Raw genomic sequence first — 23,047 nt, forward strand, 5'->3', positions numbered from 1 at the left:
TCCGCCCCACGTCGTATGCGACCCGGAGACGCGTGGGGCGGAACTTCCGGACGCCCCGCCCTGCTGCCGACCCTGCGGAGCTGAGGGTGAAGCCTTCGGATGCCCGTCCCACATCGCTGGCCCGGTCGCGCTGAGGCGAAGCGGGCGGAGCCTGCACCCGCCCCGCCAACCTTCGCCCCGCCCGCCTCGCGCCGCGCAGGGAGGAGGAGGAGGAGCCGCAGCCGGGCCCGCACTGCAGCGCCAGCGCCCGAGCGGGCGGCCAAGCTTCTGGAGCGGCCTGTCCCCGAATCCCGAGCGGGCGTCGCTCAACAGCCGGTCGCTCAGCAGCCCCGTCCCGCTCCGCGCCCGCCATGCCGTCCGCGGGCCCCGCCTGAGCCGCGGTCTCCGCGCGCGGGCGGGCCTGGGGACGGCGGGGCCATGCGCACGCTGCCCTGACAATGCCGCCCGCGGCGCCCGCCCGCCTGGCGCTGGTCCTGGTCCTGGGCCTGGGCCTGTGGCTCGGGGCGCTGGCGGGGGACCCCGGGCGCGGCTGCGGGCCCTGCGCGCCCCCCTGCCTCTGCGGCCCTGCGCCCGGCGCCGCCTGCCGCGTCAACTGCTCGGGCCGCGGGCTGCGGACGCTCGGTCCCGCGCTGCGCATCCCCGCGGACGCCACAGCGTTGTGAGTAGCGGGCCCAGCGGGACCCGGGAGAGGCCGCGGGGCGGGCGGGCGTGGGCGCGTTCCCTGGCCCGGTACTGGAAGCAGGACGCGGGCCAGGACGCTCCCAGGGCGAGGCTCCGGCGCGGGACGGCGGCCCTGCTAAATAAGGAACGCCTGGAGCCGCGGTTGGCACGGCCCCGGGAAGCCGAAAAACCCCGGGTCTGGAGACAGACGTCCCACCCGGGGGCTCTGCAGACGCCAGCGGGGGCGGGGCGCGGAGGCCGCGCTCAGCTGAGAGGACAAACAGTCGCTAATTGGAGGGGAATTGGGATGCGGCCTGGGGCTGCGGGATACCCTGGGAGGTGGGGGTGGCTGTCGGGGGCGGTAGGGAAGACTTTCAGGAGGTGTCTGGACAAGGATTTGATGGATGTGCAAGAATTGGCCTGATGCTTAGGAAGGGGCGCTGAGGTGGGTCCAGAAGAAGGGGGCGTGAACGTTGTCAGCAAAGAGCGTGAGGCTGGAGGCTGGCCACGGGAGGTGGGCTCGCGGGTGGGCTGGAGTCATGAAGGGCCTCAGGCGCTCTGCTGTTGGGTTCCAAGGCTATCCTGAGAACAGCGGCGAGGGAGGATTGCTGTGAGGGATTAAAGCCTTGTCATGTTCGCTTTCTGGACATAAAAGCAACAGGTGGCCTTCATGGAGACGCTGCCCATAGCCAGGTCTGTGCCAGGCTCCTGTTGGGGGTCGTCATGCGGAATCCTGACCCTGACCCTCTGAGGCATAGGGACTGTGGAGATTTGCATTTCACAGATGGGGAAACAGGTTTGGAGAGGTGACACGACCTGTCCCAGGTATCACAGTCGGGACAGGATCTGTCCCAGGCATTACAGTCAGGGCAGGACCTGTCCCAGGTATCACAGCCGGGATGTGCATAGCAGGTGTATGGAACTGAGGTGCTCAGGATCCAGAGTTGGGTTGAAAAGGGCACAGGGGACTAAGATAAGCAGACAGTTGTCACCAGCGCTGTGGAGAGTCTCGGGGCCAGTCTGATGCCTTGTATTTCCCAGGCTCCAGGCTGCTCCCTAGGACGCTGTGTCTCCCTGGGTGCGTGCTGGATCCCTGGGGAACGTGGCACATCCCCAGACTTGCTGAACATTGGGTGGGTCCTGGCATTTGGTTTTGTAATGTTTCTGGGTCACTCCTGCCTGTGGCCACCCTTCCTTAGGGTAGCCGTGTGTCCTTGGGGCTTTGCTGGTTGGTCTCGAGGGTGGGAGAAGAATGGATTCTCCTGGACCCGTGGAGCTCGTACCCCTCTGGGCCACACTGCTCCTGCGCTCAGTGACTGCTGAAGCGTGCGTCTTGCGGCCGTCTCTGTGGAGATGGCCTCCTCCTGCCTGGCAGCAGCGCCCACAGAATTGCATCAGACCTACCCACCCGTTGTTTCTGATGCTGTAGCCGAGGGCTCCTGTGTCTGCCAGTCTGGTCACTGGGGGCTCTGTCCAGGTCCTGCACCTGGGGTTCCTGCTTCCCAGCACCTGGTGGTGTCCATGTGAGCAGCCCCTCAGGAGCTGTCCAGGAGAGAAGGGCGCTGGTGACGGCTGACCAGAGAACAAGGCCCGGGCTCTCCAGGCCCTCAGCACAGCAGTGGAGCCCCCACCCTTGCCCCTGCCTTGTGGTGTTCCCTTAAGCTCTGATCCTGGGGTTTGGAGGAGGGGGACCCTGGGAGTTGGTGGCCTGTCCCAGCCTGAGCTGGCAAGATTCCAATTGCCAGGCCCCTCAACTGTGCAACAGGGTACAGGGTGACCTCATGTGGGCAGGTGGGTGCTGTTCTGTACACACCTGGAGCTGCCGCTGGGAGAGTTCTGGAAGGTGGGGCGAGGGGACCCATGGGACACTGGGGCCTTGGGAAGGATGTTAAGGCCCTGGCTGGCCCCTGAGGCCACCCTCTGTGCTGTGGAGGCTGCCCAGCCATTTTGCTGTCTATCCTGCAATCTCCTCCTCAGGGAGATGACTGGGTTTTCCCCAGGGGAGAGGGGCCGAGCTGGGGAGGTCGAGGACACAGAGCACAGCTGCTGGCGGGTGTTTAAGGGCCCAGGAGCGTTGCTATCTGGGTGTCCCCAGCAGCCTTCCTAGGGGGCTCATGCAGGTGCCTCTCTACTTGTGGCTCCCCTGCTGCTGAAGCTCAACAGGGACAGCTGTGTCCAGTCCCCGATGGAGGACAGCCGGGGCTTCTGAGGCCACAGCCTTCCTTGGGTTAATGATGATGCTGAGAGGTGGCAGCTTTTGGAAAAGATGGCGCACTGCAAAATGTGCTGCTCCGCGTGGCTGGAAGCTTCGTGGGGAGACGTGGGCAGAGCTGTGACTGACTCATGGACCACCCACCCCAGAGCCTGCCCTGCCCTCCTTGCCCCTACCCTTCTCCCTCCTGACCCATGTTTTGAACCAAATTCCTTTTCTTTATCTGCAAGCATTTTGGAGGGCATGGCAATACCGCAGACCCACCTAACACAACAAACAATTCCTTAATGCCACCAAAGGCCTGGTGTGTTCAGATTTTTGGTTTAATAGTTGGAATCAGGAGCCAAATAAGGTCCACACAGTGCAGTTAGTTGATGTCTTCTTTTTTTTTTTTTTTTTTTTTTTGAGACAGAGCCTTGCTCTGTCTCCAGGCCGGAGTGCGTGATCTCAGCTCACTGCAACCGCTGACTCCCTGGTTTAAGTGATTCTCCTGCCTCAGCCTCCCATGTATCTGGTAGTTGAGATTACAGGCATGCACCACCACGCCTGGCTAATTTTTGTATTTTTAGTAGAGATAGGGTTTTACCATGTTGGCCAGGATGGTCTCAATCTCCTGACCTCATGATCTGCCCACCTCGGCCTCCCAACATGCTGGGATTACAGGCATGAGACACCATGCCTAGCCAATGTATTTTAAAAATACATACTTTTTTTTTTTTTTTGAGACGAAGTTTCGCTCTTGTTGCCCAGGCCGGAGTGCAATGGCGTGATCTCGGCTCACTGCAACCTCCGCCTCCCGGGTTTAAGCGATTCTCCTGCCTCAGCCTCTCAAGTAGCTAGGATTACAGGCATGTGCCACCACGCCCGGCTAATTTTGTATTTTTGGTAGAGACGGGGTTTCTCCATGTTGGTCAGGCTGGTCTCAAACTTAACCTCAGGGGATCCGCCTGCCTTGGCTTCCCAAAGTGTTGGGATTACAGGTGTGAGCCACAGCACCAGGCAAAAATATATATGTGTCTTTAAGGCTGGTCAAGCAAAGCAGTGGGATTGGAGAAAGAACAAAGAATTCTACCTGGCTGTGATCAATTCATTGTAAACACCACTGTGCTTGGACCAGCCAGCTGATGTCTTTTGTTTTGTTTTGTTTGAGACGGAGTCTGGCTCTGTCACCTAGGCTGGAGGGCAGTGGCGCAATCTCGGCTCACTGCAACCTCCGCCTCCCGGGTTCAAGCGATTCTCCTGCCTCAGCCTCCTGAGTAGCTGGGATTACAAGCGTGCCACCACACCCGGCTAATTTTTAAAAATATTTTTAGTAGAGACGGGGTTTCACCATGTTGGTCAGGCTGGTCCTGAACTCTTGGCCTCAGGTGATCCGCTTGCCTTGGCCTCCCGAAGTGCTGGGATTACAGGTGTGAGTAATGTCTTTTATTTATTTATTTATTTATTTATTTATTTATTATTTTTGAGATGGAATCTTGCTCTGTCGCCCAGGCTGGAGTGTAGCAGCACCATCTTGGCTCATTGCAAGCTCTGCCTCCCAGGTTCATGCCATTCTCCTGCCTCAACCTCCCAAGTAGCTGGGACTACAGGTGCCCACCACCACGCCTGGCTAATTTTTTGTAGTTTTAGTAGAGACAGGGTTTCACCATGTTAGCCAGGATGGTCATGATCTCCTGATCTCATGATCCGCCCACCTCGGCCTCCCAAAGTGCTGGGGTTACAAGCGTGAGCCACTGCCTGTCTTTTAAATGTCCGATGATGTCTAGGAGCTTCCCTTCCTCTCTTTCTCCTTATGCAATTTGTTGAAGAAACTTGACTCCTGCAGCCTGGATTTCCCACTGTGTCTTGGGGGTGCCACCTCCGCGGTGTCACCTCCGTGGTACTGTGAGTGTGTCCTTTGTGTTTCTTGTAAATTGGTTATTGGAGTGGATATCCCATTGTCCTAGAGGTTGTCCTGGCTGGCACTGCCCTAGGTGTAGATGTCATTGGCTCAGGGCTGCCTGCTCTAAAGGCCACTTCCTGGTGCTGGGTGCCACTCACCCTGGCTGGGGGTCACCTGGGTCTGCTGCCGTCTCACGAATGCTGGGGTCCAGGACTGGGCACATACGAGGGACTTGGTAGGTGCTTGGTTCACTGATGTAAAATATTGGAGCACCCAGGGCCTTGCCCTTTCCCACCTGCATCCCTGAATGACAAGAGAGTGTCGGGGAGTGTAGGGGTAGGAGGCACAGCCCCCGGGGTCCCTGCCTGGGATTGGCGTTGGGGAAGATAGGCATTCTGGAGCGACCCCTAGGCCTGATGCCTTAGAGTGCAGCTGCCACGGGCATGGCTGCCTTGGGGGCTGACAAGGCCAGGGAAGGGCCCCCTGCTCCTATTTCTGGTCCTTGGATCCTGAGAGCGAAGACTAGGGATTGTCACCAAGGCCTCCATGAGCCCTTACCAGAAGGAGGGCTGCCCTTGAGGGCTCTGTTATCACTGGATCCCGCGTTCAGGCAACACGCAAATGATTCTCCAAGGATAGAGATAGATGATGGGGAGGGGGCTGGCCTGGAAGGACCCCCAGTGCAGGTGACACTGAAGCCAGGTTTCAAAGCTCTCTCTGGCCCAGAGAGAGTCCCCAAAGGGCAAGGTGACTGGGGGGCAGGGGTAGGGCCTCTGTCAGGAGAGCCTAGGAGAGGCCTGTGTCTTCTAGGAAGAGGCGAGCCCTGGCAGCCGAGCGGAGGTGGTGGGGAGGACTTGCATCCTGCATGTCCCAGCTGGCCTCTCCTGTGGTCCCTGAGCTGGATCCCACGTGGCTCCCGCACTCAGGCATTCAGAACGTGCATGCGTGGGAAACGGTAGTTTCTTTATTAGACACAAATGCAAACTCGCCAAACTTGTGGACAAAAATGTGGAGAAGAAATCACACACTCACTCCTGTATGCGATCGCCGGCAGGGGCCATGGAGGAGTTGGGGAGGCTTTGGTTGTGTCTGCAGCAGTTGGGAATGTGGGCAGATGAACCTGGAGCACCCGAGCTCCCGCTGCAGAGGCAACTGTGGAGACAGAGAGCACCTGCAGGTCATCCATCCAGTATCGGCTTTGCATCCAGATCATCCAGGGAACACTGTGACTCAGCAACAGACAGGGACCCCATTTAAACATCGGCAAGGGGCCACTCGCACCTGGAATCCCAGCAGTTTGTGAGGCCAGGGTGGATGAATCGCTTGAGCCCGGGAGTTTGAGACCAGCCTGGGCAACAGGGCGAGACCCTGGTCTCTAAAAAATAAAAGAACATGCCGGGCGTGGTAGTGTGCGTCTGTGGTTCCAGCTACTTAGGAGACTGAGATGGAAGGATCACTTGAGCTGAGGAGGTCAAGGCTGCAGTGAGCTGTGATCACACCACTGCACTCCAGGCTGGGTTACAGAGCAAGACCCTGTTTCAAAAAAAAAAAAAACACACAGGATCCGAACAGAGATTTCTCCAGAGAAGACGCACAGATGGCTAACCCCGCGTGAGAAGATGGTCAGCCTCATTAGTTATGAGGGAAACACAAATCAAAACCACTGGCTGGCTGGGCGTGGGGGCTCACGCGTGTAATCCAGCACTTCAGGAGGGCACATTGTTGAGGCCAGGAGTTTGAGGCCAGCCTGGGCAACATAGGAAGACCAATAAATAGATATTAGTGGTGGCACCTGTAGTCCCAGCTAGTTGGAAGGCTGAGGGAGAATTCCCTGAGTCTGTGAGGTTGAAACTGCAGTTAGCCGTGATTGTGCCGCTGCACTCCAGCCTGGGTGACAGGAAACACTGTCTTAAAAAAAAAAAAAACAAACCAGACTGGGCGCGATGGCTCACGCCTGTAATCCCAGCACTTTGGGAGTCCAAGGTGGGTGGATCACAAGGTCAGGAGTTCGAGACCAGCCTGACCAACATGGTGAAACCCTTTCTCTACTAAAAATGCAAAAATTTGGCTGGGCGTGGTGGCACATGCCTGTAATTCCAGCTACTGAGGAGGCTGAGGCAGGAGACTCCCTTGAACCTGGGAGGCGGAGCTTGCAGTCAGGCAGTATCATACCACTGCCCTGTAGCTTGGTCAACGGAGTGAGACTCCATCTCAAAAAAAAAAAAAAAAAAAAAAAGAAGCCGGGCATGGTGGCGCATGCCTGTAGTCCCAGCTACTTTGGGGGCTGAGGCAGGAGAATCACTTGAACCCAGGAGGCAGAGGTTGCAGTGAGGCAAGATCACACCATGCACTCCAGCTTGGGAGACAAAGCAAAACTTCATCTCAAAAAGGAAAGGTCCGGGAAAAGCCTGCACCCGCTCCCCCGCGGTGGCCATGCCGGGCCCTACGCTGAGCCCTCTGTTTTCTTGTCTCTCCATTCCTCATCACGGTGCTGCAGGGTTGGAGCCACTCCTGGTCCCATTTTACAGACCAGGAAATTGAGGCTCTGAGAAGCCGTGGTGGAGATGATTTCATCAGCATGCTCTGGGGCAGACCCCTGGAGCCACACAAGGGGTGTGGGGCCCACACCAGTGCCCTGGTTTATAGACAGAAGTGGCAATGGCGCTTCCGACTGGGGCTGGGATGTGCTTGGACTCCCTGAGGGGCTGTGGGGCCCTGCGCCCAGGTCCAGCTGTTTGGGTGCTGCCAGCCTCTCCCACCTGTCCCGCCCAGGCTCATCCCTGCTGTGTCCCTTCCCTCTGGTTTCCTGTTCAGTTTCAGGAAGGAGGCTGGGAACCCAAGTGGTAGGGAATTTGGGCCCTGGAGTCAGACCTGGGTTCACATCCCAGCGCCTCCATTTCCAGTGTGACCTTGGTCCAGTCTCTCAGCCTCAGTTTCTTCACCTGTAAAGTGGGCTCCATGATTAGATGCGCCCTGTGGAGCAGTGTAGCAGCGACCTGGTTCAGCCACTGGTGGCCCTAACAATCATAACTTGTTAAAGTAGCTCCATCGGTCCCCTCGGGGGTTCTGGGGGCCCGTTCCCCTGTCCTGCATGCACTGTGAGACCTGCCCTGCCACAGAGCAGAGTGTAACAGCCTGAGGGTGAGGGGCACCCAGAGCCAGGCACTGTGCCCATGCTCAGACTGGATACTGGGCAATGGGAGTCAGAGCAGCCTGGATGGGTAGACTTCTGTGGACCCCTCAGCATCCAGCCTCGGTGCCTTCAGCGCAGGGCCGCGTGGCTGTGGGGGTCACAATACCTGGCCCACTCCTGCTTGTGCCTGCACCTGAGTGTTCGTGCATTGGTGCCTTCTGACGCGTTCTAGTGTGTGTGAGACACGCGGAGCTGGGAAGTGTTGGCAGAACTGTGAGCGCCGTCTTCGCTCCTTTTGTTCTTTTGACCTAAACTGGCGTGCAGCACTGCCTGAGTTCTGTTCAGTGCCTGCTTTGACATGCGGACCCTGCTGCAGCCTTGCTGTTAGGCAGTGGTGGTGTGTGCCATCATTGGTGGGCACCGAGGGCCTTTGGGAGCTTTGGGGAGGTTGTGCCAAGCCTGAGCCCCGACATCCCCCTTCCTGGCTGTCTGTGGGCTCTTCTGAGGCCAGGGTGTCTCTGCGAGGGCCTCCTGCTGGAGCCGCCTCCGTGGATCTCTTCTGCCATCCTGGCCCACGAGCGGGTGATGCGCTGGCCACTGCTGCCAAATGTGGGTCCCGCATCTGCAAGCCCCTCCCTGGGTCCCCTAGGGTATGGGGTGGCTCTGCCACTGCCCTCGCTCCCTGACCTTGGGGTGCCTCTCCCCCAGCTCGGGGGAGACCTTGCCTAGGATCTCTCCAGTGAGGAAGACACTTTGGAGGGAGACATGTCACGTGTTCTTTTCTGGAGCTCTGCAGTGGCCGTGGAGCCCAGCCCACCAAGCGCCCTGGGATGAAAACATCCCGCTGCTGTCTGGGCCTGGCCCGCGCTCTGCTGCCTGCGCTCCAGCTGGCTGAGGCCGGGCACGTCTGCGGGCAGGCACAGCGGTGGGGGCGCCACAGTTCCCCTGCAGAGTGAGTGCAGCTGGAAAATGCAGCTCACGCCCTTTCCCAGAACACCTCGCTCTTCATGGCTTGGCAGCTGTCCTCGCCGAGGGGCCGGGGTGCCCAGGCACCGGTGTCAGGAGAAGGGCTACATCTGGGGCTGAGGTGGGCAGCGTCCTTTTCTCCCTGCAGCTCCCAAGGCCCAGCGCTGGCCCAGCTGGCGTTCCTGACCTTAGCAGCTCCATGATCTGAAGACAGGCTGGGTCCTGTGAGGCCACCTCGAAAAGGGCTTTGTGTCCAGGCAGGGGCGGAAACCAGCTCTTCCTTCTGGTTGAGGCAGGAATGAGGCCAGTGCTGGGGCAAGCCGTTGCCCAGGGAACATCACAGCTGTGGGAGTACAGGGGCTCTGGGTCCTGAGCCCATCCACTGTGCATCGTGGCCCTGGCCTCAGGCTGGCTCGTGCCATCATTGGCTGTGCCCACAGCTGAGTGGGTGATGGAATTCCAGCTGCCCGGCCGGATCTGTGCTGCTGCTATCTCCAGGGCACTGCTGCGCCCGCACAGCCGGGCTCATTGGCCAGTTCACTTGCCCCCCCACCCTCTTCCTGCCTTGGCTTCCTCCATTGACACACTGGACCCTGCTGGCTGCCTGGGGAGGTGTTTGGGGGGTGGTGTGGGGGAGGGGAGCCCCTGGAGCCTCAGTGTACTCATCAGGAGCATAGGGCCAGAGCAGCACCTGCCCACGCCGGCTGTGACGGGTCAGAGTGGAGAGGGACGCGAGGGGTCGCAGCGCCTGGCTCTGTGTTGCAAGGAGCTTGCAGGCACTCCCTGCAAGCAGGGGCACCAGGAGCCGGCCCTCATTCTCCCCTTGACCTGGAAGGGTGACCATGACCCCAGCGGCAGGTGGACGTGTATATGAAGCACCCTCCTTCCCACACCCCACAGGTGGGCTCGCCTCCAAACAGCCCTTTCTGAGTTGACTGTGTCTTTCCATCAGTGTAGGCAAGGACATCACAGACTCCCCTTTCTCATCTCCCTTGTTCAGGCTCCAAGGCCGGAGTCTCCATCCGTGTGCCTGCCTGTGGGTCCCGGGAGGACCTGAGGCTGCCCATGTCACCCCCAGTGTCTCATCCCGGGAAGAGTTCAGCCATGGGAGGGATCTGTAAGGACAGAATGCCACTGGGTCTGGGGCTCCCCGGCTAGTCTCACACCCCAGGACCAGGACCCAGAGACCCTTATGCAGGGCTCTGTTGTTTGGGCCCTGGCAGCCTCGTTCTCTATCCAGAGGCTGCAACCCCCATCCCTCGTGGGGCCGGGGTTGCGACTGGCCTCCCTGGCCCTCCCCATGGAAGTGGTAGGCGGAGCCAGCAGCCGTCTGCCCAGCCTGGGGCTGCACTGTGTTCCTTCAGATGAGCGCCGTCCCAAACTGCAGCCCGTTAATTTAAACAGGATCATTTCCGGCCCTGGAAACCGCCTCACTCTCCTTAAATAGAAAGGAGCACAGCACAGAGGGAAACAGATGAGGTCATGGCTCGCCTGGCCCAGCGAGGAAGGGGCCGCAGTGGGGGTGGCACTGCCGCCTGTCCCCTGTCCTCTCCAGCGCCCACACTGCGGCCCCTTTCCTCACCCTGGGCCTGCTCTAGGGAGGGTTGGGCCTGGGGGTCCCCTTGCTGGGCTGAGGGGAACCGTCTCCTCCAGGAGAGGATGGGGCCTGGCAGGGGGCATGAGGCCTCCCCGGGTCTGGCGTCCCGTCCTGCCCCTGCTGAGGGAGGAGCAGTTACATAAGCTCCACAGGCCCCTCCGAGCCGGTCCCCCCAGCCCAGTTTCCAGTGAGGCAGCCAGCGCGGGCGGGGGTGCCGGGCCTGGCGCACGCCTGCTGCTGACCACATGCGTCTGGAATGTGCAGATGTTTCTTTGGGGGCTCGGTCTGGCCCCCAGACCCCACTTAGCATCTGGTCTGGGGAGTGGGCACCTGGGGCAGTCAGCTCTGAGTGTGGGGCTCTGAGGCGGGTCCGATTTGTCCGCGGCCATTCCCTCTGCTATGGATTGGGAGGGCCCTGGGGGCTGCCCCACACCCAGGGAAGTTCTCAGCCCCACTGTCGCGAGCCCCGACCACGGCTCCTCCTGCCCAGGAGCGCCTGCGGGGCGGAAGGCCCAGCCCCAAGACTTCTGGCCCTGCCAGCCTCAGGCTTCACCCACCCTCGCGCCAACTGTGGGCAGAGCCCAGGGGAAGGCAGGAGAGCCAGCGCCCGGCTGGGAACATCCCTGAGGGGTCCACACTCCAGGGCCAGGGGGCCTGACCTGGGGTTCACACGCCTGGGTGGCGGGCAGACCCGCTGCAGCATGAGACACGTGTCACCTACCTTGGGCTGGCAGGCTGGCCCCACTGCCCACAGCCCTGGGACGTGGCCCCACCTGCGACAGGGGTGTGGAGGGGCAGCCTCCAGGCCTGGCCACATCCTCTGCTGTTCCTGTTCCTGCTCCAGGATGGTGCTGGGAAGGGGTGAAGCCCCCACTGTGGCCACACACCTGGGACTTCCTTCTCCACCTAATGGTGCCCCAGCAGCCGCTAAGGAGTCTGCTGGGTCCTACGCTAGGATGGTCCTAACTCCTCCTGCCTTCCAGATCAGACACAGCGCTGGGGGCCCCTTGTGTCCCGGGGCTGGAGCACCGTCCTGCCCCCCATGGGGGTGCACTCCTCTCAACAAGCCTGCTCTCAGCTTACCTGGGAGCACATCCTGGCCCTCGGGCACCCATCAGGCCGTCCCTGTGCACCTGGCTCCCACCATTCCAGCTAATAGCAGGAACTGGGGCGAGGGGTATGTGGGGCAGCAAGGCCTTGGGACTCCAGAGGACCCTGCACTCCACTCTGTGTTCTTGCCTCGGCTTAGGGCCACCCCGTGGTCCTGCTGCCAGATGCCTGGGCCCTGCTGTGTCCTCCATCCTTGCAGGGAACCAGAATGTGGGGGCAGGGCATCAGACAGTGGTGATGATGTCACCTGGCGGGTGCAGAGGAAGCCTGAGAGGCGGGGTGGGGGGCTGGCGCGAGGCCGCCTGGGTAGGCGTTGGCGTTCCCCCAGAACGGCGATGGCAAAAGCAGATGGAGATGTGGAAAAGTACGGGAGCAAGCGGGGTGAGGACTCCACAGGGACCCCTGTGCCCATCCCTGTTCCTGAAGCCCACACCTGAGTCCTGCCCAGGGCAGATGCTTGCACACCGTGGGGGGCTGCGTCTGGCTCGTGTCTGGGCTGCAGCTTGGTTCTGCTCTCCTGGGCTCTGGGAGCTCGGCTGAGCGGAGTCCCCAAAGCCTTGCTGTGTTTCTGGGCTGTGGGCCGGGGTGAGGGCCGGGAGAAGGAGCCAGCCCAGAGCCTGGCGTGCAGGGAGTGCGTGGCCAGCACCCGTGACAGGCGAGGCTGCCTGCTGGCGTGGAAGAAGTGTCCATGGCACCCCAGGCCTGGTCCACAGTGGGGTGGGCGGGGAGCGGGTGGGCTCTGGGGTCCTCGGTTGACCTGCCCCCATGCCTGCCCTGGCTTGTCAGCTCCCAGCAGCAGCCATTCTTGATGGATTTTCCAGAAAATGGGATGTGGCCAAACATTTTCAGGCTTTTTCTTCTTTCCTTCCTCCTGTGGCCTTTGTGGGAGCTGCTCCCCATGCCTAGGGGCAGGTGTGAGAGCCTGTGCCCCCTCCCCAGGGCTGTTTCACAGCTGTGTCCCTTACAGGGGGCCTGCCTGTGTTCACCGTGGCCTCTGCAGCACCCCTTGCCCCCTAGAGCTGCTGCTCCTCAGGTCCCGCTGCCTCATTTCTCCCTGAAGCGTTGGTTCTGCTGCCGCTGCAGCCGCTGGCAAGTCCCTCCTCAGGTCTAACTGCCGTTCCTCATGGCACAGTGTCCCCCTCAGGCATGATGCTTGGGCAGCGAGTGGGAGTCTGGCTGCCTCACCCTGTCTCGAGAATGGCCTCTTGCTGGTCTTCCAGTCGCCGGCCTGTCCCATCCCACAGTGGGATGCTGTGGACACCCGCAGTGCGGCTGTGGGCACCCCCGTCCTTATGGGCAGTGGGGAGCACCTCAGCCCATGTCCCCACCTTGGTGTAGAGGAGGGGACGGCAGAGAAGCTAAGTTCAGTTAGGGGGAAAACGGTGGCCCTGCCAGAGGGGCCATTCCCTGTGTGCCTGGCCCCCAGATCCTCTCCCCTCCTGGAGCCCAGGGCACTGGCACAGGCTCTCTGAGTGTCCCACAGCCTGTGGGGGAAAGGAGCTGCACCCCCAAGCATGCCCCCCATCTGCAGATGGAATGAGAAGCTCCGGGAGCCGGGTGCCCAGCACCTCGTCTATCTGGGCACCCAGCCCGAGTCAGGGCCCAGCTCCACCGTCAGTGGCTGGTGCTGCTTCCTGGCACGGAGAAGGCCTCGTCTGCTCTGTCCCCCTCAGCTGGGGTGGCCTCTGGTCCCCTTTTTTGGTTCCCCTCTGAAGCCCCTGCCCTGGCCCCGGGTCCCTCCGGGCAGCCTGTGTGTGCGTCTCTCCTGTGCCAGGGTAGGCTGCTATGGGAGTGGAGCTCCGATAAGCAGGGCTGGAGGCTGGCAGGGGCCGGGTGGGCACTCAGGAATGGAGGCCGCCCTACTTTAGGCCTGGCTGCCAGGTGGTCATTGCTGGGAAGAGCAGGTCTGGGCGGAGGCACCTGCTGGGTCACGTGTGGGGAGGGTGACACCTGGGGAAGTAGAGGCCCATGGCAGGCGGCTAGGCCTTGGGGGCCTGGGGAGCAAGGGGTTGGCGTGCAGAGCTGGGGAGGGAGCCACAGTCCCTGTGGCAGGTACACTACTGGGAGTGGTGGGACCAGGAGGGGCACCCAGGGTGGGCAACATGGTGACCCCGGAGGTGCCTGAGGCCGAGGGAACATGGAGTTCTTGGTTTGCCCTGGCTCTCTGGCTTCTCACCTGCTTGTCACCAGCACCAGGACCTGGTTTGTACTCAGGCAGCTCTGAAAAGAGAGACATGCTGCCGCCCTGTGGTTTCTGTTGCTTTTTCTCCACTGACTACTAACATGGACTGTCTTTCCCACAGCTGTGACCAATTGTGCTTCTTTTCATTGCCTGTTTTTTTTTGGTTTTTTTTTTTGAGTTTTCCTTTTTTTCCTCCCTCCCTCCTTTTTTCTTTTTCTTTTTCTTTTCTTTTTTTTCTTTTTTTTTTTTTTGAGCTGGGGCTTCACTCTTGTTGCTCAGGATGGAGTGCTGGAGTGCAGTGGCACAATCTCAGCTCACTGCAACCTCCGCCTCCTGGGTTCAAGTGATTCTCCTGCCTCAGCCTCCCGAGTAGCTGGGATTACAGGTGCCCACCACCACACCCAGCTAATTCTGTATTTTTAGTAAAGATGGGGTGTCTCCATGTTGGTCAGTCTGGTCTTGAACTCCTGACCTCAGGTGATCCGCCTGCCTTAGCCTCCCAAAGTGCTGGGATTACGGGTGGGAGCCACCGCACCTGGCTCCTTCCCCTTCCCCTTTTCCTTCTCTTTTCTCTCTGTCCTCCGTTTCTTTCCTTTCTTTTCTTGTTTTCTTTTCTTTTCTTTTTTTTTTTTGAGACGGAGTCTCTCTCTTTTGCCCAGGCTGGAGTGCAGTGGTGTGATCTCGGCTCACTGCAACCTCGGCCTCCCGGGTTCACGTGATTCTCCTGCCTCAGCCTCCTGAGTGGCTGGGACTACAGGCGCCAACCACCATGCCCATCTAATTTTTGTATTTTTAGTAGAGACGGGGTTTCACCCTGTTGGCCAGGATGGTCTTGATCTCTTGATCTCGTGATCCACCCACCTCAGCCTCCCAAAGTGTTGGGATTACCGGCAGAAGCCACTGCACCCGGCCCCTTCCCCTTCCCCTTCCCTTTCTCCTTCCCCTTCCCCTTCTCTTCTCTCTGTCCTCCCTTTCTTTCCTTTCTTTTCTTGTTTTCTTTTTTTTTTTTTTGAGATGGAGTCTCGCTCTGTCGCCCAGGCTGGAGTGCAGTGGTGTGATCTTGGCTCACTGCAAGCTCCCGCCTCTGGGGTTCATGTGATTCTCCTGCTCAGCCTCCCGAGTGGCTGGGACTACAGGCCCCCCCCCCCCACGCCCGGCTAATTTTTGTATTTTTAGTAGAGATGGGGTTTCACCCTGTTGGCCAGGATGGTCTCGATGTCTCGATCTCGTGATCCACCCACCTCAGCCTCCCAAAGTGCTGGGATTACAGGTGTGAGCCACCGTGCCCAACCTCTTTCTTTTCTTTTTCTTTCAAGATCGGGTCTTGCTCTGTCGCCCAGACTGGACTGCAGTGGCACAATCAGAGCTCACTGCAGCCTCGACCTCTCTGGCTCAAGCGATCCTCCCGCCTCAGCCCCCCGAGTAGTTGGAACTACAACTACACACCACCATGCCTGGCTGATTTTTTTTTTTTCGTTGTAGAGATGGGGTCTTGCTATGCTGCCCAGCCTGGTCTCAAACTCCTGGCCTCAAACAGTCCTCCCTACTCTGCCTCCCAAAGCACTGGGATTACAGGCATAAGCCACCACACCCAAATTCCTTTTCTTCTTTTTAACTGGAATAGTTGACTTTTTCGTTCTTAGCTGTGTTGGGAGAGTATTTTTGGCTTTCAATATGTCATCTAAGTTGCTAGTGCTTTTCTCAACTTATAGTTTGTTTTCTTTCTTTTTTTTTTTTTTTTTTTTTTGAGGCGGAGTCTTCACTCTGTCGCCCAGGCTGGAGTGCAGTGGCACCATCTCGGCTCACTGCAAGCTCCGCCTCCCGGGTTCGCGCCATTCTCCTGCCTCAGCCTCTCGAGTAGCTGGGACTACAGGCGCCCGCCACCGCGCCCGGCTAATTTTTTGTATTTTAGTAGAGACGAGGTTTCACCGTGTTAGCCAGGATGGTCTCGATCTCCTGACCTCGTGATCCGCCCGCCTCGGCCTCCCAAAGTGCAGGGATTACAGGCGTGAGCCACTGCGCCCGGCCGTAGTTTGTTTTCTGATTTTATTTATATTTTGTGTAGAAGTTGTGTATTTTAGATAGAGTTAGGTCTGCTGGTCTTTGATGTTTTATTTATTTATTATTTATTTATTTTTGAGGTAGAATCTCTCCCTTTCACCCAGGCTGTGGTACAGTGATGCGATCTCAGCTCACTGCAGCCTGGACCTCTCTGGGCTCAAGCGATTTGTCTCGCCTCCGCCTCCCAAGTGTTTGGGACCCCAGGCGCATGCCACCATGCCTGGCTGATACGTATTTTTTGTAGATATGGGGTCTCACTGTGTTGCCCAGGGTAGTTTCTAAATCCTGGGCTCAAGCGATCCTCCTGTCTCAGCTCCCACGGTGCTGGGTTACCGGCGTGTGCCCCCGTGCCCAGCCATCTTGGATGTCTCGTTTCTCCTGGGTTTATGCCTCAAGATGGTGCCTGCTCCCTGTGCTCCCTGGTAGCCTGGTAGTGAGCCTGCTTCTCACACATTCATACCTGGTTGTGGTCCCACAGTGGGACCATCCTGCTGGGTTAGGAGCAGGAGATGGGGGGCCCTCGGGTCTGTGTAGGGGCTGTGGACAGGGTTGGGAGGCCTTGGCTCTGGGGGGGACTGTGGATAGGAGATGGGAGTCCTTGGCTCTATGGAGGGTCTGTGGACAGGGGACAGGGGGCCTTGGCTCTTGGGGGCGACTGTGGACAGGAAATTGCAGGACCTTGGCCCTGCATGGGATGGGTTGGGGGTCTGTGCCCATCCTGGCCCTGGGTGGACAGGTCTGTGTGGCACTCGGCATAGGGCTGAGATGGGTACAGAGGGCTGAGGCTCCCAGGCCTCTCCTGGCTTGGTTTCCCCAGATGAGCGTTCATTTGGGTCTTCCATCAGAAAGACCCCTCCTGTCCTCAGGGAGTGGGGAGCTCAAGGGTGGGAGGCCATACCTTGGGGGTGCTAAAAGTGTGTGGGGTGGGCCCAGGGATGGCCTGCCCTACTAGGGGCTCTGGCCCTGACCCACTGCCACTCACTCCTCAGAGACGTCTCCCATAACTTGCTCCGGGCGCTGGACGTCGGGCTCCTGGCGAATCTCTCGCAACTGTCAGAGCTGTGAGTGTCCCCCAGCCTCGCCAGCATGCAGGGCTCATCCCAGATGGGCCGGTGGCACCGCCTCTTGCTGCTCGGCTGTGGGGGCTTCCATCAGCTTTGCCGAATCCCCCCTCTCTTCCAGGGATATAAGCAACAACAAGATTTCTACGCTAGAAGAAGGAATATTTGCTAATTTATTTAATTTAAGTGAAATGTAAGTTGTGGTTCTTTGGGTGGGTGTCAGTGGCTGGACCCCAGGCCCCCAGCATCCCTTCTGCCCTCCCAGTTGGTCTGTGTCCCATTCCAGGCTTGAGACCAGATCCTGGGGGCAGTTCACTGCCTGCTTGGAGCCCCCCAGGGCCGGCTTGGTTGGGGCAGGGGTGGCGGTGCTGTCAGGGTGGCTCCAGGGCCTGATTGCCGGTGAGGGGCTGGTGTAGACCCTTCCCACCAGACCTGGTCCCCAACTCCTGCCCCTGCCTTGCAGAAACCTGAGTGGGAACCCGTTTGAGTGTGACTGTGGCCTGGCGTGGCTGCCGCGATGGGCAGAGGAGCAGCAAGTGCGGGTGGTGCAGCCCGAGGCGGCCACGTGTGCTGGGCCTGGCTCCCTGGCTGGCCAGCCTCTGCTCGGCATCCCCTTGCTGGACAGTGACTGTGGTGAGTGCCAGTGGGTGGGGCCAGCTCTGTCACTCCCAGCCAGGTGGGACCTGGGCCCTGCAGACACCTGGGAGGGCCTCCGGGCCAAGAGAGCAGCATGGGAGCCTGTGGGTGGATGGGGGGCATGGGGTGGAGCCAGGAGGAGGGGAACCCAGGGTCTAGCAGCTGCCTCTTCTAGGTGAGGAGTATATCGCGTGCCTCCCTGACAACAGCTCAGGCACTGTGGCAGCAGTGGCCTTTTCAGCTGCCCACGAAGGCCTACTTCAGCCAGAGGCCTGCAGCGCTTTCTGCTTCTCCACTGGCCGGGGCCTTGCGGCCCTCTCGGAGCAGGGCTGGTGCCTGTGTGGGGCAGCCCAGCCCTCCAGTGCCTCCTTCGCCTGCCTGTCCTTCTGCTCTGGCCCCCCGCCGCCTCCTGCGCCCGACTGTGGGGGCCCAACCCTCCTCCAGCATGTCTTCCCTGCCTCCCCAGGGGCTGCCCTGGTGGGGCCCCATGGACCCCTGGCCTCTGGCCAGCTAGCAGCCTTCCACATCGCTGCCCTGCTCCCTGTCACTGCCACACGCTGGGACTTCGGAGATGGCTCCCCCGAGGTGGATGCCGCTGGCCCGGCTGCCTCGCATCGCTATGTGCTGCCTGGGCGCTATCATGTGACGGCTGTGGTGGCCCTGGGGGTCGGCTCAGCCCTGCTGGGGACAAACGTGCAGGTGGAAGCGGCACCTGCTGCCCTGGAGCTCGTGTGCCCGTCCTCGGTGCAGAGTGACGAGAGCCTCAAACTCAGCATCCAGAACCGTGGCGGTTCAGGCCTGGAGGCTGCCTACAGCATCGTGGCCCTGGGTGAGGAGCTGCCCCGAGGTGAGTGCCTCCTGCCCACCTCCCCTTCCTCCCCAGGGCCGTCTGGGTGGGGCAGAGCCTGGTACCCCCATCTTAGGGCCACACTGACCATTGACACCCTCATTCCCACCGGTCTCCAGTGGTGCACCCGCTTTGCCCCTCGGACACGGAGATCTTCCCTGGCAACGGGCACTGCTACCGCCTGGTGGTGGAGAAGGCAGCCTGGCTGCAGGCACAGGAGCAGTGCCGGGCCTGGGCTGGGGCCGCCCTGGCCATGGTGGACAGTCCCGCCGTGCAGCGCTTCCTGGTCTCCCGGGTTACCAGGTGCCTGCCCCCACCCCTGAGGGGCCAGAGGTTGGGGGATCTCCAAAACACTGGGGCAGAGCCCGCGGCTGGGGAGGCTTAGGTGGAGACAGACGGGAGCTGGGCCGGCCCTGGTGAGGAGATGGCGCCGGCCGGCAGGGCCGTTGCGTCAGCTCTGCAGATACAGAGGCTGATGTGAGCTGGGGACAGCCTCTGGACCCTCCTGGGGCACGCCACATGGGAGGTGGCCTGCACAGAGATCCCTGCCGGTGCCCACAGGCCCCATGGGTGGGTGCTGCTGTGAGCCTGGGCTGGTGGGCTTTGCTCTCTGGGCTCTGAGCCTCAGTTTCCCCATCTGGAAAGGGGGACAGTGATGGGGCTCTGGACGGGCTACTGTGAGGGTAGGAGGATGGAGGAGTGCCCTGAGCCCCCTGCCACCCCACACTCGCCCACAGGAGCCTGGACGTGTGGATCGGCTTCTCGACTGTGCAGGGGGCGGAGGCGGGCCTGGCGCCGCAGGGCGAGGCTTTCAGCCTGGAGAGCTGCCAGAACTGGCTGCCCGGGGAGCCACACCCAGCCACAGCTGAGCACTGTGTCCGGCTCGGGCCTACCGGGTGGTGCAACACTGACCTGTGCTCAGCGCCACACAGCTACGTCTGTGAACTGCGGCCTGGAGGTGTGCAGGGGCCAGGCGGGGGTCCTGAGACACTGGCTATGGTTAGGGGTCTGCCGAGGGCCCGCGGTGGAGGTGGAGGAGCTGGTGGGAGCTCTCGGGCTGCTCGGTCCTCAGTCTGTTGGCCCTGGTGTCCTGGGCCCTGGCCCGGCGCCTCACTGCACACTCACCACCCCAGGCCCAGTGCAGGATGCCGAGAACCTCCTCGTGGGAGCACCCAGTGGGGACCTGCAGGGACCCCTGACGCCTCTAACACCGCAGGATGGCCTCTCAGCCCCGCACGAGCCCGTGGAGGTAGTTGGCCCTCTGTGTTCTAGAACCCACTCTCCTGCTTGCCCCTGGAGGCCTTGCCTGCCCTGCCCACTGTGGGCCTCGCTAAAAATCTTGGGGGCCTTAATGCTGCTTGGGCCTAGTGAAGATGGTTGGGAAAACCCGGAGTGCAGAGAGGAAAGTGTTAACTCACGTTACCCCCAGGCCTTTTCTCTGAGTGTTTGCGAGTTATTGCTGAAAGGCAGGTCAGGGGTCCTGCTGCCCATGGACAGTTTCCATCGGAGTCTTCCTCGTGAGCGACAGGAGCATGGCATGTGGGGGTCTGAAGGCTCACTTCCCTTCCTTCCCCTCTTTCTGGGGAAGTTTGGGTCAGGGGAGTCTGGGCCTCAGGCTGGGGTGGAGTTTGTGGAGCTGAGGCGGCCCCCTACCCTCCAGGTCATGGTATTCCCGGGCCTGAGTCTGAGCCACGAAGCCTTCCTCACCACAGCCGAATTTGGGACCCAGGAGCTCCGGCGGCCTGCCCAGCTGCGACTGCAGGTGTACCGGCTCCTCAGCACGGCAGGTGGGGGACTCTGGGGTGGTGGGCACCGCAGGGCTCGGGGTAGCCTCTTTGAGCTCTCACGTCTGCTAGTCCCGTGGCCACCAGAGCGGTCCCCTGTCTCTGGTGGACAGAGCTGGAGTTCCAGAGACACCAGCTCGTTCCAGGTGTCCCAGGGATGGATCGGGTCGGGCCTGCCTGGGGGCCGGCCTGGGTCAGTCGGCTGGTCGGAGGCAGGGACGCAGCACTGGGCTGGGAGTGCTGCCCAGGCGGGGAGACCTGTTCTCACAGCAAAGCCAGGCTTGCCGGTGCAGTCAGGTGGGCATCTCTGACGGTGGCCTGTGGGCAAATCAGGGCCCCAACAACCCTCCCTTCCTCGCAGGGACCCCAGGGAACGGCAGCGAGCCTGAGAGCAGGTCCCCGGACAACAGGACCCAGCTGGTCCCCGAGTGCATGCCGGGGGGACGCTGGTGCCCTGCAGCCAATGTCTGCGTGCCGCTGGACGCCTCCTGCCATCCCCAGGCCAATGGCTGCACGTCAGGGCCGGGGCTGCCCGGGGCCCTCTATGTGCTATGGAGAGAGTTCCTCTTCTCCGTTCCTGCGGGGCCCCCCGCGCAGTACTCGGTGTGTGGCCCTGACCTGAGTCTGTCCCCTGCATCTCCTCAGGCCACCTTCCTGTCTGCTGCCCAAGGTCTGGGTCTGCTCACCAGACACACCCAGCCTGCAGGCTCCTCCCATGTCCCTGCCACTTCCAACCTCTGACCTCCAGCCTCCGACCTCTGCAGTGCCCTTGCCCCTCTCCCAGTGGGAGAAGCTCTCGCCTGGGCTCTTGGCACTTGCTGTGCTTCCTTGTCCCCTCTCCTGGCACAGCTGCTCCTTCCTGCCTGCCAGATCTCGGCCTGTGTCCTCTCCCCGTGTGTCCCCCTGTCCGCAGCTGTCCTGCTTGTCCCTGTCATGAGCTCCGTGGGGAGTTCCCTGAGGCCTGGCTGATGAAGTGGGGAGCCCTGCTTGTCCCCCCTCCTCCCTTGTGCAGGGGTCCACGGGCCATGACCATGAGGACATGATGCAGCCCTGCCTCCCTTGCCACAGGTCACCCTCCATGGCCAGGATGTCCTCATGCTCCCTGGTGACCTCGTTGGCTTGCAGCACGACGCTGGCCCTGGCGCACTCCTGCACTGCTCGCCGGCTCCCGGCCACCCTGGCCCCCAGGCCCCGTACCTCTCTGCCAACGCCTCGGCCTGGCTGCCCCACTTGCCAGCCCAGCTGGAGGGCACTCGGGCCTGCCCTGCGTGTGCCCTGCGGCTGCTTGCAGCCACGGAACAGCTCACCGTGCTGCTGGGCCCGCGGCCCAACCCTGGGCTGCGGCTGCCTGGGCGCTATGAGGTCCGGGCAGAGGTGGGCAATGGCGTGTCCAAGCATAACCTGTCCTGCAGCTTCAACGTGGTCTCCCCAGTGGCTGGGCTGCGGGTCATCTACCCTGCCCCCCACAATGGCCACCTCTACGTGCCCACCAATGGCTCGGCCTTGGTGCTTCAGGTGGACTCTGGTGCCAACGCCACGGCCACAGCTCGCTGGCCTGGGGGCAATGTCAGCACCCGCTTTGAGGCTGCCTGCCCTGCCCTGGTGGCCACCCTCCTGCCCGGCTGCCCCTGGGAGACCAACGATACCCAGTTCTCAGTGGTAGCACTGCCGTGGCTCAGTGAGGGGGAGCACATGGTGGAGGTTGTGGCGGAAAACAGTGCCAGCCGGGCCAACCTCAGCCTGCGGGTGACGGCGGAGGAGCCCATCTGTGGCCTCCGTGCCACGCCCAGCCCTGAGGCTCGTGTGCTGCAGGGAGTCCTAGTGGTGAGTACGGCTGAGGCTCTGCCGCCAGTCCCCAGGCAGGTGCCCACAGACAGGGTGCCCACACAGGGCACGAGGCCTGGCTTCCTAGTGAGAGCGGCAGCCCAGTTACTGGGGACGTCAGCCCTGGGCAGGTCCTGCTGGCTGGCTCCTCAGGCTACCTGGTGGGCTCTAAATTCCTGGAAAGTCACAGCTCGGACAACGGCTCCACTAACACATTCCACTGTCTCATTTCATGAAATGAATTTAAAAGTCCGCCCCCTGACTTCACGCGAACCCCCATGAGTCTGTCACACCCTCTGCTGTGTTCTCGCCTGGCTAAAGCGAGTGGCTTTTGAGGTGAAGACTGAACCTCTGATGGGAAACTGCGGGCTGCCTGCGGTGCTACCATGCTGGGCACATGCGGGACAGGGCTGTCTCCATCCTGTGGGTGCCTGCCGCTGCACCAGGGGCCTTGGGAGGGGCCGTTTCTGATGGCCCTGGCATGACCTGTGCAGCCTGTCCTGGGTTCTGTCAGCCGATGTGGGTCCTGTCCCTGTGAGGCCCGTGTGCCTCCCCTCATTGCTCCGAGCTCTCTGGCTGAGGAGGTGGGGCAGGAGCCCCAGGAGGGTCTGAGAGGACTCAGAGAGAGGGGGACTCTTTGTAGCTGGTACTAGGTCTGCTTTACAGATGGGGAAACTGAGGCACAGAGAGGTTGAGGCATCAGTAGTACAATGTGGCTGGTTGGAGAGCCGGATAGTCAGTGCCCCCGCCCAGGCTTGGCTCCCATGGCATGCAGTGCCCCGGGCACCTCCTCCAGTCTGTGCCCTGCGTGGGACTCTCCAGCCCAATGGGAGGTGTGTCCAGGAGGCGACAGGCCAAGGGCAGAGCAGTCCTCCACAGAGTCCAGGCTGACACTAGTCCCCCCGCAGAGGTACAGCCCCGTGGTGGAGGCCGGCTCAGACGTGGTCTTCCGGTGGACCATCAACGACAAGCAGTCCCTGACCTTCCAGAACGTAGTCTTCAATGTCATTTATCAGAGCGCAGCGGTCTTCAAGCTCTCAGTAGGTGGGCGGGGGGGTGGGGAGGGGAGGGGATGGGGCGGGGGGGTGGGGA

The 23,047-nt window shown here is 61.0% G+C and overlaps 1 protein-coding gene across 3 annotated transcripts in view; it reads left to right on the forward strand.

The window, feature by feature from the left end:
- Positions 1-216: 216 nt before the first annotated feature.
- PKD1 (polycystin 1, transient receptor potential channel interacting) overlaps positions 217-23,047 on the forward strand; it is a 48,498-nt gene continuing 25,667 nt past the window's right edge. For 2 of the 3 annotated variants that reach the window (XM_025370661.1, XM_025370662.1), the window contains exons 1-12: positions 230-658; positions 16,793-16,864; positions 16,986-17,057; positions 17,328-17,497; positions 17,676-18,347; positions 18,467-18,650; positions 19,085-19,305; positions 19,481-19,596; positions 20,008-20,134; positions 20,493-20,734; positions 21,200-21,955; positions 22,864-22,995. In XM_025370661.1, coding sequence (XP_025226446.1) covers positions 438-658; positions 16,793-16,864; positions 16,986-17,057; positions 17,328-17,497; positions 17,676-18,347; positions 18,467-18,650; positions 19,085-19,305; positions 19,481-19,596; positions 20,008-20,134; positions 20,493-20,734; positions 21,200-21,955; positions 22,864-22,995 — 2,985 coding nt within the window. In that variant the 5' untranslated portion in view covers positions 230-437. Of the gene's footprint in view, positions 659-16,792; positions 16,865-16,985; positions 17,058-17,327; positions 17,498-17,675; positions 18,348-18,466; positions 18,651-19,084; positions 19,306-19,480; positions 19,597-20,007; positions 20,135-20,492; positions 20,735-21,199; positions 21,956-22,863; positions 22,996-23,047 lie in introns of all 3 variants that reach the window. The other variant, XM_025370663.1, reaches the window with a different exon arrangement.

This window comes from Theropithecus gelada, chromosome 20 (assembly GCF_003255815.1).
Source record: "Theropithecus gelada isolate Dixy chromosome 20, Tgel_1.0, whole genome shotgun sequence".
In the NCBI taxonomy this organism is placed as follows: Eukaryota; Metazoa; Chordata; class Mammalia; order Primates; family Cercopithecidae; genus Theropithecus; species Theropithecus gelada.